The sequence below is a fragment of the Etheostoma cragini genome, chromosome 14 (assembly GCF_013103735.1).
Source record: "Etheostoma cragini isolate CJK2018 chromosome 14, CSU_Ecrag_1.0, whole genome shotgun sequence".
NCBI classification, from domain to species: domain Eukaryota; kingdom Metazoa; phylum Chordata; class Actinopteri; order Perciformes; family Percidae; genus Etheostoma; species Etheostoma cragini.
In genome coordinates this window covers 9,591,717-9,609,909 of record NC_048420.1, presented here as the reverse complement: position 1 = coordinate 9,609,909, position 18,193 = coordinate 9,591,717, and the positions used below count along the sequence as shown (strand labels likewise).

Sequence of the window (18,193 nt, the reverse complement as noted above, 5' to 3'; positions counted from 1 at the left end):
TATTTTAATCACTTTTTCCGACATACTATACTATGACTTTTTCAACACACTATAATACGTCTTATTTAATCACTTTTTCGACATAATATACTATGACTTTTTTAATCACTTTTACGACATACTTTACCATGTCTTCTTTTTTACATACTATACTATGACTTTTTTGACAAACTACACAATGTCTTATTTTAATCACTTTTCCTACATACTATACTACGACTTTTTCAACACACTATAATACATCTTATTTAATCACTTCTGTCGACATACTATACTATGACTTTTTATCACTTTTTACACATACTATGACATTATTCTATCATTTTTTCAACATAATATACTATGACTTTTTTATGACTTTTTCGACATACTAATACTATGAGTTTGTTATCACTTTTTTGACATACTTAAAAATGTAGGTTGTACTCAAGAAATATTTAAATGTGCAATTCGCACAGATAAGTTTGCTCAATAGAGTACAAACAGTCACTTTTTTGTTAAGTAAGCGTATAATACACCCTTGCACGACAAAGTGGATAGGATAGGATTTGAACCCATGGTGCAGAGCACAATGGATTAGCAGTGCATCACCTTAACCACTTGGTCACCTCGTCGACTATGTGTGTTCCGTCATTCCATCATTTCTATTACATACTATATATAATTATTATTATTTTTTTATCACTTCAAACATACTATGTCTTTTTTTGACACTATACTATTGCCTTTTTATCACTTTTTTTTAAACATTCTAGCACATACTGTACTATGACTTTTTCAACTTATTATACTATGGCTTTTTCCATTGCTTTTGTAAAACATACAATGGTTGTTTTGATATACATTATTATGACATACAGTATTATTATATACAAATATTATTACTTCTTTCTTTTCTTATATTCCATGGCTTTTCAAGATACAGTACTACGTTTTTTATCTATTTTTCAAAAAACATTCTATTCTTTGGCTTTTTATCGATACTTTACTATGTTTTTTTCATTACTTTTCTAAAATATATTATACTATGGCTTTTTCCATTACTTTTGCAAAGCATACTTTAACTATAGCTATTTTGACATACTGTTTAACTCCACTTACCTGTCTTTTTTCATTACTTTTTTGACGTATTATACCATGTTTTTTCAAGATACCATATTATGCTTTTTATCAATTTTTTTGACAAACTATTTGCCAAGTCCTCCTTGTGCACAATGTGTCTATGGCTTTTCCAGTACTTTTTCATCACTTTTCTTCAATTTAATATATGATTTTTCTACACTTTTTATGACAAACTACACTATGGCTTTTTATCACTTTTTCGACATACTCTATTCACGTTTATAATGATTTACTATGACTTCTAATCTCTTTCCTCAACATACTACATACTCTGACATTTTATATTTATTTCCTATGCCTTTTTTTGAATTACTATAGTATGACTTTTTGAGACCCATACTCTGACATTTTATATTTATTTTCTATGCCTTTTTTTGAAATACTATAGTATGACTTTTTGAGACCCATCATACCATGACAGAATATACTGTGACTATTTTCAACATTCTTTTGTGTGACTGTTTAAAGACATTTTTGTTGACATAGTACAGCTTTGCTGTTTTCCGTGCAGTTTTATGAATTTTCTTCTTTCTCTCTGGTTCTTTGTTTCAATGAGATGGTCCCGTTGGGAAGAACGCTGTCTGTCGCCCATGCAGGTTCAAACCTTGCCTTAGGGAACCCACACAGGCGTGTTTGTGAGGAGTAGATGTTGTAACTTGCGAATACCCAAATTTCTAGCTACAAACATACAATACACAAACTTGTGGTTTTAACTCGCAACTTTTCACTTTAAATTAGGGTTGCCCCTATCCTCAGATTGAAGCTGATTTGGACTTCTTCTTATTTTCTGGTCTTGATGGCATTTACCCTGATGACATAACTCTGATAATTACATCAGCTTGTAGTGATCGTCGCCTATAATCCCCCGCGGCCTGCGCCAGACACACCTCCAGACCGCCTGGATGCTTGTTGGACTTTACTGGATGTTGGACTTTCCAACTAACCTGGCCTCAGCCACTCACCAGTGTCTGTTTAGGGGTATCCCTAATATGCCAGCCCTTGGCAGTAAAAATTAAAAACATCGGTCTTTCTTGGTCACTCTTTGTTTTTTTACAGAAGTCGATTACTCTAATTCTCCATACTTCTTCCATCATCCCACTACATCGTTTTCAGGCCGTTATTCCTTGAACCCAAGATCGTTAAACACGTGAAGAAAATCAAAGATGACTATTGACCGCAAGAGCTGTCACTTAGTTAATTTTTCGTAGTTCAGAGGGGAACTTGAGACAGTTTAGTTTTTGGTTGAGGGTTTGCTGGGGTCCTGAAGATAACGTTTTTTGTGTTGAGAGAAAAGAATCAAGTTAAAAGCATTAAGCTTAAGACATGTGTTGGTTACTTTGTCTTCTTAGTTATTTTCTTAAACAAAAAAACGGTGTCCAGCTCTGTTATCTATCTGAGCAAATAGAATTTGGATGGGGTCTTGGAATTGACAGATATTCAATGTAAAAATATCGGATTGGAGGTAAAGCTGCTCGGGACATCCCTGCAAAAACTTTTTTAGAGTAAAGTAAGTAAGTAAAATGAGTGCAAAAACCCATTTACAGAATAAGATCACTTTATCTTTAACACAGAAAAAGAGATGATTAATATCAAAGAGACTGTCCTCCCCCAAGAAGAGGTCTTGTTCAAACAGCAATAATGATAGCATTTTTAAAAAGATCACATTTTTTTACTGTTAATATGACAGAGTGTTACTATGAAAGGGCACTGCCAGTAAAATAACGATAAGAAGAAAGATTGATGATTTGGACACATTCTAAATTTAAAAGTGCTTCATATTATAGAACTTATTTAGAATTATGTTTTGGTTTTTTTTGGAGACAGCTTGTCTTTTGGAGACAGTCTCGTCTTCTGGAGACAGTCTCTTCTGAGATTGCACGTATAAGGTGATGAGAAGAAAGCATCATCTTGATGAGAAGAAAGCCTGATCTTGCCTTGATCACAACATATACAATGCCTTAATTATTATAACACTTAAAAATATTACTTTAAAAAGCTCTAAGACATTCTCTTAATTGTATTTGATAAGCCAAATAATAAAGCGCGGAGCATTGAGAAGTCAGAGCATGAAGAAAGGACCCAAACACAATCAGGACTAAAAAAAGGAGAAAGAGAAAGGAAATTAGGAGACAGAGACCATATCAGTGAAAATGGTATGGTCCCCAACAGGTGGCTTTTCCTGTTATGCTTTGAACTATTTGGGGTTTATTTATTAAGGATCCCAAAGATTAGTCACCATGAAAACTATTCCTTCTGGGATCCAACACAAGACAAACATATATATAACATACTGTAGGTAAACATAACACATTATATAAAGCAAAAATAAGTATTGTTACATCAGAATTGTATGAAACAAAAGGCACACTAGCCTGTTAACAAAACAACAAAACTGCACCTGTACTGAACCTTTTTTCATGTTAGAGCAGTAGCTCTCCATATGACTGTGCACGTCCCCGGTATAAACAACTATTTGTTAGCAGAAGCTACAAAAACAAAACACATTTGCTGGTGCACCTTAACATGTGACATGCTTTTTGTTCAGTCCCTGGGGCTGGAATGTAAAACTTCTCTCACTCAGAAGGGACAAGTGAGTCACTGCTGAGTGACATTCATAACCAGAGGTGGAAAAAGTAGTAAAATATTGTACTCAAGTAAAAGTACCAATACTTTGATGAAATATTACTCAAGTAAAAGTAAAAAAAATATCTATCTGAAAAATGACTCAAGTAAAAGTAATAATTAGTTTATTTAAAATGTTTCCCATGTAGTGAAAAAAGGACAAGGGGTCATAAATCCCAAACTATTTGGTTTGTAATTAACGAACAATCTATACAGAAGTATACACATGTAATAAAAACATAACACATGTCACAATTGACATTTAAGACCCTTAGAAAGGTATAATGTGAAATTTAGTTCACAGTATCCCATACAGCATTTTCAAACAACTTGAAAGTGAAAGTAAAATAGATTGTTAGTTCTGACGCCATCCTTCTTTTTTTCACAAACAGACAACAGTTATAATACAAATCAAAGCCAAATCCCGTGGTTTGACTCCATAAATGGGTCAGACCCAAATGTTAACAGCCCAGACTGGCAGCTAGCTTCTACACACCTAAGTAGCCCATGTGAGCTAATCAGATGTATGTGAATTTATTCAGCCAGTCTCCTACATATGTTGTCTTACAGCAGGGGTGGGCCATTCATTTTCCCAAAGGGGCCACATGAGAAGCAGGGGCCGTGGTGGAGGCCTGAACTCAATTCTGCTTAATATTAATTTTATCTCTGATGGTGGTGGCATATTCTCAGATGTCTCTGTTTTTTCTCTGGGCATATCCGTGCAGCAGAGTCCACCAAACACTCTTTAATGAAGTCTCCTTCAGTTTTTGGCGATCTTATGGGTGATCACAAAGCTGCATCCCTGGATGCATGGTTGCTTTTGCAGCTTTACTAGCAAAGCTTCAGATGTCGGTGCCCACTCAGCATTATAATCCTTTAACACAGCAAACTAAGCACACGGCTTTACCTTTTCCTTCAGTAAATAAATCCTTACAAATCCACGTTTGGTTAAAAACTCGGCGCTCTGCATCAACCTTTCTTTCTTTCCCATGAGCCGACATTTTTGAGGGATAACAGCTCATTCACGTCCATGATAACCGCTCTCGTAATATATCCATGATGCTAACATCTCCCACTCAGTTTGCGGCTAGTGCAGTTCTTCTTCTACTTCTTTTTTAATTGTGACTTACAACTAGAGAAGAAGAAACTGCATTTGTTTGCAGAAAAAACTAATTCCAAGGTCTGGTGTAGTGGTTCCAGGTATGATTTTTTTGTTTGTTTGCGTATGTTAGTCGAAGTTTTTTTTTTCTAACCTCAGTAACAAGTAGGATTGTGAATGTAGCAAAATACAATACTTCACTCAAAACGTAATCAAGTACACATTAAAATACCCATTTTAAAAACTACTTGCAAAATAGAAAACACAAAACAAAACTGCTCAATACAGTAATGTGAGTAAAACTATTTTGTTACGTTCCACCTTTGTTCCTAACATGCAAGTTGCTAACATGTTCATTGCATTTTGGCATTCTGCCTCCAAGTGTTTTTGTTACATATGTTGCATATTAATCAAATCAAACTCTTCTTATTTGAAATAAACAATGACACATGATGACAAGGCATCATTTGATCAGCCTGACAAATGATTCAGTCTCATGATCTGGGATGTTCTTGGCCTGGGTATACCCGGCCCGATCTGCCGGAGCTTTGAGTTCTCCCTGCAGCTCAGGCTGGGAACCTGTACATCTATCCTGCTTCTGGTACAAATCCGCGGGCACCAATCACAAACTGGCTGATCTATTGGCGGGTTGAACACGACGGCGACAGAGAAGTGACCAAGCAGCTTCTTGTTTACATTCAACATGGCAGTTTTCCCAAACAAAAACTTGCCCTGAAACAATTCCTACAAAAGAAGGATGCGTTTGCCTTACTACCAACCGGCTCTGCAAAGTACCTCTCCCGGCTCGTTGGTCTGATTGGTTGAAGGATTATCCAATTGCGTATAGAGTCATTTGAGGTCACGCCTCTTGTGCAGAGAAAATACAGAGCAGATTCCCCAGACTAATGTTCAATCTTAAAAGACTGAGCTTGGTCTGGTGATATCTAGACGAGGATCTCGAGTGTCTCGAGATAACTCTTACCAAGAATTGATACTATAAATAAAATTGAATTGAATTGAATTGGATGTTCTGACATCTCTGTGTGAAAGGTATACTGGTTAACTGGTAGAAGCAACAAGTGAATTACGTCATTGTCTTTTCAGAGACAGCAAAAAATTGACTTGCTTAAAACTAATGTGGCCTTTAAAGGCTCTTTCTATTTCTCCTGTGATTTAGTATTCTTATATAGCTTAAGCAGATGAACGTGATTTATCCCCTAATAGAAAACACCTGATTGCCATGCTTTGATGTATTTCATAATATTCCCTGGAATGTTGGGTGGAAACATACTTTAAAATATGTTGTCTATTACCAATCAAATGCAAAAAAAACTTTTGTTTTGACATTATGTCAAAACAGAAGTCAGGTTCATTTCTGGGAGCAAAGTCGGGCTGATGACAGGCAGATGATTCGTTGGTCAGTACCTTGTTTTGAGTCACACTGCAGTACGATTGGTCTAGGATTCCAAAGCTGTTCTGTTGGTTGGATTTCCATGAAATAAGGCTATGTCAGACTGCAGGCAAATCTGATTTGTTTCTCAAATCAGATCTTTAAGACAGACTGTACGCATTGTTGTTTATGAGTGATCAGATTGCATTTGTGTGTCCAGACTCACTAACCTATCTGCATTGGTTGCTGTGGTAACGACGTGGGCGTCAGTAACTTTCCACAAAGGAGCATAAGAAATGAACGGCCATCATTTCGCCTCCCCCAAACTGCCAGAAGACAACAAACTTGGGAGGGGGGGTTGATGATATATTACATTAGCCTTAATTGTATACATGTATACAATTCAGACTTAAGTATACTTTGATGTGTACTTTATTTGTAAAGATGTATACTCTATTTATCTGTGTTTTAAAATTCATTGTGATTCACGTTGATTCATCACAACTTTTCATTGGAAAAGTGACTAATGCAATTTGGAATGCATGTCTTGTTTATGATTATAATTCCTTATATATTGTTACCCCCCTAAAAAATACATTCCCGGTCAAGAGTGAATGAATCCTAATGACCTGCGAGCATCTGACTTGTAGAGCCGCCATTAGTCTACAATTTTTGTTTGTCGATTTATAAAATTCTTGATTGGGTTAATTTCCATCAAAGTTGGACAGACATTTAAGGTCCTTTAAAATAAATGTTAGTGAGCTTGTGGACCCTCTGACCTTTTATTTTCTTCAATTTAACGAGCAGGTTATTTTTTCCTTCATCCAGTGAAATATCTCAACCCACTTTTTGACATTTAGTCCTTTGATGCACAAAGCAAACTTCAGACCTTAACTTAATCCATCAAACAATTTTAAGTCCTCCAACCGTGACAACAAAATACTTTTTTTTCTCATAACAAGTAGAACAAAATAAAAGAGTTTTCTAATTTGACGGCATGAAACGGTGTGAAATTGTCTGTGCCTTTGGAAACCGTTAAGTTGAAAGGCGAAACCCTTAAAGATCTCCCTGTAATGTGACTTCACCATCGATAAGTTTTGGTTAGGGTTAGGCACAAATAAGCCCATGATTTGGGTTAAAGCTATATTCCGTAGTTTCTGTCTCCCTCACGAGGAGTTCGTAGTGATGACAACAAAACTGTTGGCGCGTCCACATGTTAAAAGCCTTCGTGATCGCACTCCACCCCCCGCCCTCCTTCACACAGTTGCTAGTAGCCAAGGAGGACACGGAGGACTAAAAAAACATAATGGCCTCTTCAGAAAAGGTCATTATCTCCACTTGAGTTTCTGCGCATGAAAGTCGCCCGACGCCACAATCTTCTGAACACAGCCCTACTGAGAAACCAGAGAGTTGTGTGGAGCTGATACTCTTCATTAGCTTTGTAGCAACTTATTTGGCAATGGCTTGAAGTAAAGTTGTGTTTGTTGAAGAAAGTTATGCACTAAAGCAATAAAGTCCAACTACTTTGTCATTGTTAGGGCACTTTCAACATCTTGATGATTATAATAACGACGAAAACATGGTTGAGGTATTATTAGTTTATTTTTAAAACGACAGTCTCCCTCGTTAAAGTCCAATGTTTTTTTCAACCATGCATCCACCAGCAGTTCAGGTCCTCTCCAAAGAGGCCTTGCACTGCTGGGGTCAGGCCAACAACCTACTCATAAACGTCAGTAAAACTGAAGGGGTGATAGTGGACTTTGGGAAAAAGTAGGAAAGGAACTATGCCCCCCGTACTATCAACGGGTGGTGGAGCGAGTGGACAGCTCCGAGTATGGTGTCCACATCACAGAGGGCCTGGTCTGGGTGCTGAGGACTGCCTCAGTGGTGAGAAGGGCAAGGCTGAATTCATAAATCATCATAAATAATAAACAAAGCTACTAGGACAGCACTCCACTTGATACAGGCCTTTCTGGCACCACCCTTCCTTAGCGTGTGCACATGCAATTACAAACAATACTTCCCACACAACTTTTGTTTAATTATACCACTAATCCTGCATAGGTGGAGTACATCAAACACAACAAGCACATCAATTGACAAAGGAATCCACAACACATCCAGGTCAGGGTTAGTAAACACAAACCAAAACATATACTATAAGCAGTGAAAAAATAACTTTTGCCCAAAACCCCCATTGTGTGGCAATAAACTATCAACTGGAGTGCTGGTAGCTTTATTTATGATTATTCACTTCAGGTCCAGGACCTGACCCAGCCTTCAAAGCTTTCTAAGTATCTTTGTAAGTTGAGCACATCCAGTCCTCTTTATTTGAATAAATAGCAGCCACGGTGCACTTGGGGGTCATTTGTTTCCAATAGTTTATATTTCACTGGCTGTATTAGTGTGCAGGATTGAATATGTTATCAAACATACTCAAAACGCAGTTAGAATAGGTTTAGTATGCTACGGGGACACAATATTGCTTTTAAGAATAAGCCTTTAGTGCTTAGTTAAAGAGAGCTGCGTCGCTTAACTATAAATTAGATTTCCTACACTCCTTGAACCTATCATCTGACGTATGTATACGTGCGTGAGCGAATGTGTGTGTCTATGCTGCTTTTAGTTTCATGTATGTCAAAGTGCTCGTGAATGTCCGCCCAGCCAATAGAAAGGCTCCTGTTAAACCCAGCTCGGTAAAAAGCCGGTGAGAGCCAGAGAGGGCTCTAATGTGAGGAGAGAGTCAGTGAAGACACACAGGCTGGAAGTTTTCATTTTGGAGATGTCCGATATTCCACTAAACTTTCCCATCATTTTAATGCATTTTGGAGGTTTGTGAAACCCCGAAGAGGAGACGTATAGAGAACCGCTGTCAGTGTTGTCGACTTCATCCACAGTCAGCGGACACTTGTGGGAGACTGCGCCGTGCTGCTGTTCTCGTTATAGCCTACCTACATCCCGTTCAGTCCGGTAGTCATGTCCTCCGGTGATGCCGCGGAGCAGAGTCGGCGGGTCAGCGTGCTGTCTTGGGATCAGGTGCGGCGTTTGGACTCCATCCTGGGAGAGAGCGTCCCGATCCACGGCCGCGGAAACTTCCCCACGCTGTCCGTGCAGCCCCGACAGATCGTCCAGGTGAGACCACGGTCCATCCAAATGCCACTGCAATAAAGTCTCGTGGCACTAGTGGTGAATAGGGGAATAAAAACCTGAATGAATTAAATGACCCAGACTTTTTTCCAAGACATAATGCAAATAAAATGAATGTTTTAGTTAAACTGTCGTGTATTAACTATATTAGATCAAACCCCAAAGCTGTGGAAACATCATCAACTTATTCCGTATCCTTCCCTCGGTGAGAGACATGTGACTTTTTAAAGGAAAAAAGTTGTAGACCTACTCGTCATTTATATTAAAAATGAGACAGGGATGTAAACAGACAAAATAGTGTTTAAAGTAGTATGACCAGACTGAAGAAATTATTCATCTGTGAATACTATTCCTTGGAAAAATCTAGAAGTATGCACTGGTGGAAGTGTCCACACTACATGTCACATTAATAGCACCTTAATTCATGTATGTACATTAGGAGGAGGAAGCAAGTGGTGGAATGCAATTAAGTGCATTTACTCAAGTACTGTCAAGTACAAATTTGAGCTACTTGTACTATACTTGAGTCTTTTCTTTTCATGTCACTTTCTATTCCCACTCCGATACATTTCAGAGATACTAGATACAGAGACTAGATACTTGAATGAATAGTTTTGCACACAAAACTATAAGCTGTAATGATTGGATCATTTCCAGTTTCTAAAATGTGAAGATTTTTCTGCATTATGTACTTTTACTTGTAATACTTCAAGTAGAGTTTCCTGATAATACAGGACTTTTATACTCCTTTTACTTTTTTTTACAATGCGGTATTAGTATTTGTTACTTAAGGAACTGAATACTTCTTCCACCACTGATGGCATGCTGTGTTACCAATGCTATGTTGGACAGGCTTCAGTGGATGTAAAAAAAACAACTTGTGGCTGAAAAAAAAGTGTGCACAACTTGAAACAAGTGGCTTCCTCTCTGTCCCTCCCGTGTGGACACAAAGATTGCCACTGCTTATACAAAACACACGTGCAGTGGTACGGCTTTGTGGCAGAGCTAATTACTCTTAAAAACACAATGATGACTCGTACAGTTAACACAGACATGAGAGTTTGTATGATCTAACACAATGACTTCAGATTTCCACTAGCTCACTAATGCTTCAGCTCCTGAAGTTTTTTATTTTTCTTTCTTCTTCTCACAGCTGTAGTGAAAATGAGCGAAAGATAATGACTGAGCTGCTGTATATTTCCTAGGAATGACCCAACATAGGTGAACTTCTGCGCTACGATTCAGCAGACAGTATTTAATTATCTTTGCCTGTAATCCAGGTTCACATTTCACTTGAGTGATTCACATTTTCTGTGGTGATCCTGTGGAGAAGAAAGAGACCCTCACACACAAAGCATTTCAAGGGCCTCTATAATCAAGGAGGCCCCTATCATCTCCACTAAACAGCCCCACTAATGTATTCCCTTGGTTACACAAACCTAAAGACACAGGGACCCTTAAAATAGTTTTTTTTCTTCCTCTCTGTCGCCAGTGTCTGTCCTGTTTGAGTGCTAACATGTTAGCATGTTGAATGTGGCATTACCATAAGCACAAAGATACACATATATACTGTATATAAATCTTATCTTAAGGAAACAAGTTTCTTGTCGATGAAGTTCAGCAGTGCAAAAGCACCTTATTAAAACTAAAAAGTAACATTCAAAAGTTGTAGAAAGGAATATTTTTGGATACATCCATGTGTATTTTATTTGTTTTAAAAAAAACATTCAAACTTAGGTGCTACAAGATCTAGTTTGTAAATGATAGAATGTTGCTAGTCTCAGGTAGACAGCTCTATGGGGGCCAATGTTAACTAAACAATATGGAAACAGTATATAAATGTTGTTAGCGAAATAGAAGTGTAAGTAGAAATTGGTGTGAAAAGTCTGCCCTACACCGTGCAACAATACCATTGTTTCGACAAACATAAAAGCAAGCAGCATGTTTGCTGTCATGGAAGAAGTCAAGCAGGTTTCTGCAAGTTGATTTTAATACCATATGGCCATGAAGGGAAACAAATGGCTGTCTGGAAGGAAGGAAAAACACACTCAGTGATCTAAACCACTATGATATGTTTTGGAAAATGGTTGACAGTAATGTGAGGTATTTGTGATTAACGGTAAATGGGCTACAACATGCAAAACCACCAGTCTGCCCCTTTATATTGTCATTTATTTTTAGCCTAGACACCAGACAGAGCTGTCTACCTGAGACAGCTCCTGTCCTCATACACTGGGTAAGGTGACCAAGGAATCACGTTCCCAAAGAGTCAGAGGAGCCTTTCTCATTGGTTAGGTTTTTCTGAGGGCTACATTTAAATAACATCTGTTTGTGGTCTGGTTGTGAGTAAGCCACGGGAGCAATGAAGGAACACTTTTACTGTTAATGACACCTCTGTATAACTCTGGATTTAATGTCCTCAGCCATCAACCCACAGACAGAATATCTGTTACATGTTCCCTTTATTGATAGGGGTCCTATACATACCCAGGAGCATCATCCCACATGATGATAAACACAGATTTCGGGTGTATATGTCATGCGTTACGTCAGGATGAGTGAGTTGAACTATTGAGGCCATTGTGTTTTTGTTGGCCACCAAGAGGGTTACATTTTATTCCAGCTTTGCAGGCGATCATATTTGAACTAAATTGTTTTAACTACTGGAAGTAGTATTCAACTTTCCCGGTTGGTAGAGAGCAGCCTGGATTGGAAGCAGAATGTGAGCACTGGATTAGGGCCTGTAATAACACTGGGCTTGTGGGGCAGGCTTGACAATGTATCACTGTGGTAAGTGTAGACCGGCCGCCTGACTCCACTGTGGCCTTCGCCAGACTGTAAACCTACTCCTTACTAGGCTTTTGTTGAGCATGAGCAACATGAAGACACCACATGCTCCCGATGCTCCCTAGAGGAGATTACATTCGGATTAGACTGTTCAGTAATGATTTTTATTTAGCAGTTTGCTTTCGATTTTTGGGCTTTGAATTCATCATTTTTCCCATCTTTGTGATGGGAAGAGTTTTTTTTAATGCTTGAGAGGCTAATGTCGCTCTCATCCCTTCCTGTGGAACCATGGTAGTAGTAACCAAAAACGACACCAAGGTACTTTTTTCCGTGGGATTTTTTTTGGCTTTAGCAACCTGGGGTGAGTCTACCTATCATTTTCAGCAAGCAGGTAATAGGCGTTCTGTATGGAAAAACTACTGGTCTAATATCCATGAAACATGGTGCAGGGGTGTATCATGGGTCGGGGAAGAAACCTATACATTTTAAAACAGATCCGAATCATGAGGCCGACACACACATTATTTGTCACTTGCATTAACATTGTGAGATAGGGGATGGCCTTTGCAGAGTTTGGCCTCTCTGTGTGCCCTTCTAGTAAAACCTACACTGTATTTACACATGTATTTCTCGAAGGGTATTCATAATTTATATAATTATTATATAATTATTATTATATAATTATATTATATTATTTATATAAAAATGATTACTTGATTTAAATGATTTAGTATGTTTTTTTTTTGTAATTCAGACCATCTGGTTGGGAAATACAATTTACAAAAAATAAAACCGTTAACTAAATCATATATTTGGGAACTTGTGCCTTATGGCTACAGCCCTGTGTGCTAGACACAGCAATTTCAATGCTGACTTCAACACTGTACTATGTAATGCATGATACAGTGTGATACCTTATCCTTATTAAGAGGATTTAGATGGTTGCAGAGGCGCACAGCAAAATGAGGAATTTGGGATTTTACCATTGGATTTTACCATTAAATAACAAGAAACTATTACTTACATGGGTAGCTCAAAAACCTAATACGTTAAAATATCTGTGAACCCTTGAAGCAGGTCTTTCATTAAAAACATCCATCTCATTGAGGAGTAACAGCATCACGTTTCAGCCTGTGACCCACTCTGGTCTGAGCATACAGGTGGAATGACCACCCCTGCATAGGAAATTCAAGGAAGCCTTTCAAACCAGAGGAAAAACCATCATCATCCCCCGCTGCCATTAGAGCTACTGTACGCCTGACTGGCTGGGTTAGTTTTGGAGTGAATGCAAAGGTCAGGGACTCGTAACTGCTCACTCACTGTCGCCATATCCTTGGCAGAGGGTCATCTGACTCACTGCCCAGAGCTCTCATTGGCGTCCAGAGGGGACTATGGGCCAGTAAATGGGTGGATCATTTCAAACTGCCATAATAAAAACACATTCAGGGTGCAGCTTAAATGAAATACTCAAGGAAACTATTGAGACTGGAGAAGGAAAGTGGAGAGACTGCTATGTGTCGCCAAGGCGTTGTCAACACCAGACAGTCTGGTGTGTTTGTGGCTCTTTTTACAAGTTTTTTTATTTTTTATTTTTTGGCTCAAACGTCGGCGGAAGTGTCTCCCTTTGTTCGGCTCACCAGGTGCTGCTGCATCATGTGGGAAATCTACCAACCAGTTTAATGAGTCAAAGGACTGGGATGGGGGGGGGTGGCAGAGCTGGTATTACTCATACACTCCTTTTGGGGACCCCAAGACAGGCGGATTATGGTGTGCTGTTAACTTGGTTTAAGTGTGAGGTCAGAGCAAAAACTACTGTGGCTTCCCTTAGCTTGATAGCTAAAATAATCCACTTCTCTGCATTGTTATCCAATGCCCCGTAAAAGTTATTTTTTCATTGGATCGTGGAGTTATATAGTGTCTTTGCTTTGTTTTGGCTTTCTCTTATATTATTTGCTATACTTTAGGAGTGTTTAAAAAATAGGCATCCTAACCTTTAGTTTTAAAGGAATATTTTGGGAAATCCACTCACTTGCTTGTGAGGTGAGAAGATTGATACTAATACGCTGTCTGTGTGGTTTGGACTGGACTGTAACTAGTCATGGCTGTGTTCAACTTCAAATATACATCTACCAACACCTATATGTTGTCTTATTTACACATTGTATGTCATTTGTGTATTCCATACACAACCAGAAATGCTGAAAAATGACATGTTGTTACTTTAGGGGGAGTTGTATGCTAGATTTAAGTACTATTTCTATGCAGCAGTTTAAGTTAACACGCCAGGGCCAGGAGGCACAGGCGTTGCTTTCGCTGCAGGCATGAATTTCCGAACATAACTCTACCACATTGTATGTTGTTGTACGGGTTAAACAATGAGATAGTGTAACATTGGCTTTGATGATGCTTGTCAGTGTACATCTTGTACTTTGGGAAGCACTAGGCTAGCTGTTATCACACCTGTTTACCTAGGCTGAATATTCTAGGCTCCAGCTCCCTACTACCTGACCTTTCTTAAACATCAAAACGTTTTAAATTTAATGGAGACACTTGGCTTTCAACCCAGTGTGGTCTGTTACAAAAATAAGGAACCCGAAGAGATTACTGTACAGTAGGTGTAAAGCCAGAGGGGGGTGGAGATTTGCAACAAAAAATACCCTCCTCTTCTTACTCCTTTTAATATTATTTATTTTAATCAATTTAGTCTGTACCTTAATTGCTAAAAATAATAAAATATACAGTGGAATCTTTGTTTTTATAAGAAATCATCTTAGTTTTGCATTACAAAGTTCCTTGGTAACTGCCAAGTAGTGGAGTGTTATATAACAGGGATTCATCCGATTAAGTTGACACCTTGCAATTTAAAATCTTAGGGTCTAAAATCTTTTCTGATAGGATTACCTGGCTGGCTGGATACATGTCTGTCTGCATAGATTGATACTGCAGCTTGTATGACAGCAGCAGATCCCTATGGCTCAGCGAGAGCTTTCTAACAGACAGCTGTGCTTTGGATTTCTTAACAATTGTTTGGATGTGTTTTTCTTCTTGAGGAGTGCTGCAAAAGACAAGATGCAAAAACATCCCAGCTGTGTGTAGCTCAGGCGTTTACCCCAAGAATCGCAGCAGTGCAGCATTGTGTGTGTTCCAATAACCAGATAAATCTTTGCCAAAGTGTGTTTATGTGACGGCGAAGGGATCCCGTTTTCTCACTTTTGGTCATAGGGCACAAGTTGAAAGGTTCACAGCTGAGCTGTTGTTTTTCATGTTTAAAGTCTCTAACAGAAACAAGCACTGACCTGTCATGTTCCGGAGCTTATCTCTGTTGTGCTGATGTTGCTTTTACGTCACATGGGAAGAGAAAAGTCAGATAATTTAGGTATGCAACTGAACTGTGCAGTGTGTAGGGTATCATCACCCTCACGCAACAGGATTGAAAGTTAATGACACCGTGCACTGAGTGGAGGATCACAGCCTCTAAGATGCTGCTTTGTTAAAAGTGTCCTTTAAACAAGATACTGAAAGCCTGCCTGCTTCAGGAATCTGCCACCTGCTTTCCCTGACTCTATAATGTAGGTTCTGCATTAACCTGCAATGAAATGTTGCAAAAATGCTGAAATCCTGCAGCGTTTGTGCAGTAAACTGGTTTCTTATATGAACAGATTTTGCCTCTAAATCCAAGTCAAGACATGTGTAACTAAATACTATCTACTAGCTTGTGAAAGATAAGCATCTACACATTAGTAAATTCCTACATTGTTAACCCCTCATGCTATATTATGTTCAAATGGTAGCAACTCAAATTCTATTTTAAGCAGGAAGGATAAAGCAGCTCCCTTTCTGCATGTACAAACTTGTATTTTCCATGTCAGCCTATTCTGATTGTTGTCTTATGTGGATTGCCTTTACTCAATGTCCCCTCCCTGTCTGTGTAACTTACAGGTGGTCAGGGCTCGACTGGAGGAGCGGGGTGTGGTGGTATGTGACGTCAAGCTGAATGGCTCAGCGGCCAGCCACGTGCTTCACGAGGACAATGGCCTTGGCTACAAAGACCTGGACCTGATCTTTGGCCTGAGTCTGACTGATGACAAAACCTTCCGGCTGGTTAAGGATGTGGTGCTGGACTGCCTGGTGGACTTCTTGCCTGAAGGGGTGTGCAGGGAGCGGATCACAGCCATCGCCCTGAAGGAAGCGTACGTGCAGAAACTGGTAAAAGTTTGCAACGAGACGGACCGCTGGAGCCTCATCTCGCTGTCAAACAACACCGGCAAGAACGTAGAGCTGAAGTTTGTGGACTCCCTGAGAAGGCAGTTTGAGTTCAGTGTCGACTCCTTCCAGATCACTCTGGACTCGCTGCTGCTCTTCGACCGCTGCTCGGAGACGCCAATGTCCGAGACCTTCCACCCTACAGTGCATGGGGAGAGCATGTACGGAGACTTTGAGGAAGCTCTGGGTCACCTCCGTACCAGGACTATTGCAACCCGCAGCCCAGAAGAGATCAGGGGCGGAGGGCTGCTCAAGTACTGCCACCTGCTGGTGCGCGGCTTCAGGCCTTCCTCGGAGATTCAGATGAAACAGATGCAGCGCTACATGTGCTCCCGCTTCTTCATCGACTTCCCCGACATTAGCGTACAGCAGAGGAAACTGGAGGCGTATCTGCAGAACCACTTCATGGGCATGGAGCACAAGCGCTACGAGTGCCTGGTGACGCTGAGGCAAGTGGTGGACGAGAGCACTGTTTGTCTTATGGGCCACGAGCGCAGACAGACGCTGGCACTCATTTCCGCCCTGGCGCTGCGCGTAATGGCCGAACAGAACGCTATCCCTGCTCTGTCCAACATCACCTGCTACTACCAGCCCGCTCCCTATGTCAGAGACCTCAACTTCAGCAATTATTATGTGGCACAAGTTCAGTCACCCATGATAACATGCAACTCTTATCAAACGTGGCTGCCTTGCAGTTGAGCAATGTCTTTTAGGATGCGGGGTGAGCTTTCCGTTTTAACTAAGCCTCTGTAGGAATGTGGCTTTTTGGTTTGGGGCCCAGCGTGGACGAAAAGGAATAATGTTATGTTTTTTTGTTTTGTTTTTGCCAAATCTTATATTAAAAAACTTCCACTAAGTTATATTAATTAATACTGCTGTAAAAAAAAAAAACTAATTCGAGCCATTATACTCATCTTTTTATTCTGTTTTTATAACCAATGTGGACATGTATGGAAAAATATGAAGGGTTGATATGTGACGGAGGAACTTTGCTAGGTCTGCTTCTTGTCTGAAGGAGGCTTGCATTGGGTCTTAAATCAAATGTATATACTTTGGACAACACCAGCTGTTTTGTTTTGTTCTCTCTGTGGTTTCAGCTAAACAAATCGGAGGGGAAAAAAGACCAAAGAAATATTTTCTTGTGTAGCATGACAAACAAATACTGTATGTGGTTCCAAGTGCCTGAAACTGACCAACTGTCTTTATAGTATTTGCTCTGTAAGAATATGTTTTTGAAACTTTTTCATCCAGGTTACTTTACATTTCTATATCCAGGGTCAGGGCGTTTGTTTTTAAATCATTAAAGAAAATGACAAAAATGAAAACCTGTGTTACATTGGTCTTTCTTTCCACTTTTTCCAAAAATAAGTGGGTTTTTATATGCTCCAGTTGACTGGAAAGAGGCTTGGGATGCGCGCCAGGAAGGCAGACTCTATCTCCATTCTTGGTATCTCACTTTCTCAGTTACTGCCTCTCTAAAATTCTCCTATGTCGCTATCTGTCTTTATCACAAACAAACTCCTCAGTGTGTTGTCTGTGTTCCTTCAGCCAGACACTGACTGGCTTGACACAAACACTTACTTGTTCAAGCTCTGTGCATTACCCCCCCGAAACGGATTCCCCTGAGCCCCAGCCTATATATTAGCCATTTCCTTTCCACTTGTGCATCCGACAAGGGGTTTCCTTGGCCTCATTCAGAAATGGGAGATTGCTGCTGCTTGTCTTGGATGAGTTGAGCTCTGAGGGGGCAGCTGAGGACCAGG

The 18,193-nt window shown here is 39.5% G+C and overlaps 1 protein-coding gene across 1 annotated transcript in view; it reads left to right on the top strand.

Moving 5' to 3' along the window:
• Nucleotides 1-17,755, top strand: part of tent5bb (terminal nucleotidyltransferase 5Bb) — a 19,560-nt gene extending 1,805 nt beyond the window's left edge. The window contains exons 2-3 of the mRNA XM_034891213.1: nt 8,970-9,365; nt 16,107-17,755. Of these exons, the coding sequence (XP_034747104.1) occupies nt 9,210-9,365; nt 16,107-17,129 (1,179 nt within the window). The 5' untranslated portion in view covers nt 8,970-9,209 and the 3' untranslated portion in view covers nt 17,130-17,755. The remainder of the gene's footprint in view (nt 1-8,969; nt 9,366-16,106) is intronic.
• Nucleotides 17,756-18,193: the final 438 nt, after the last annotated feature.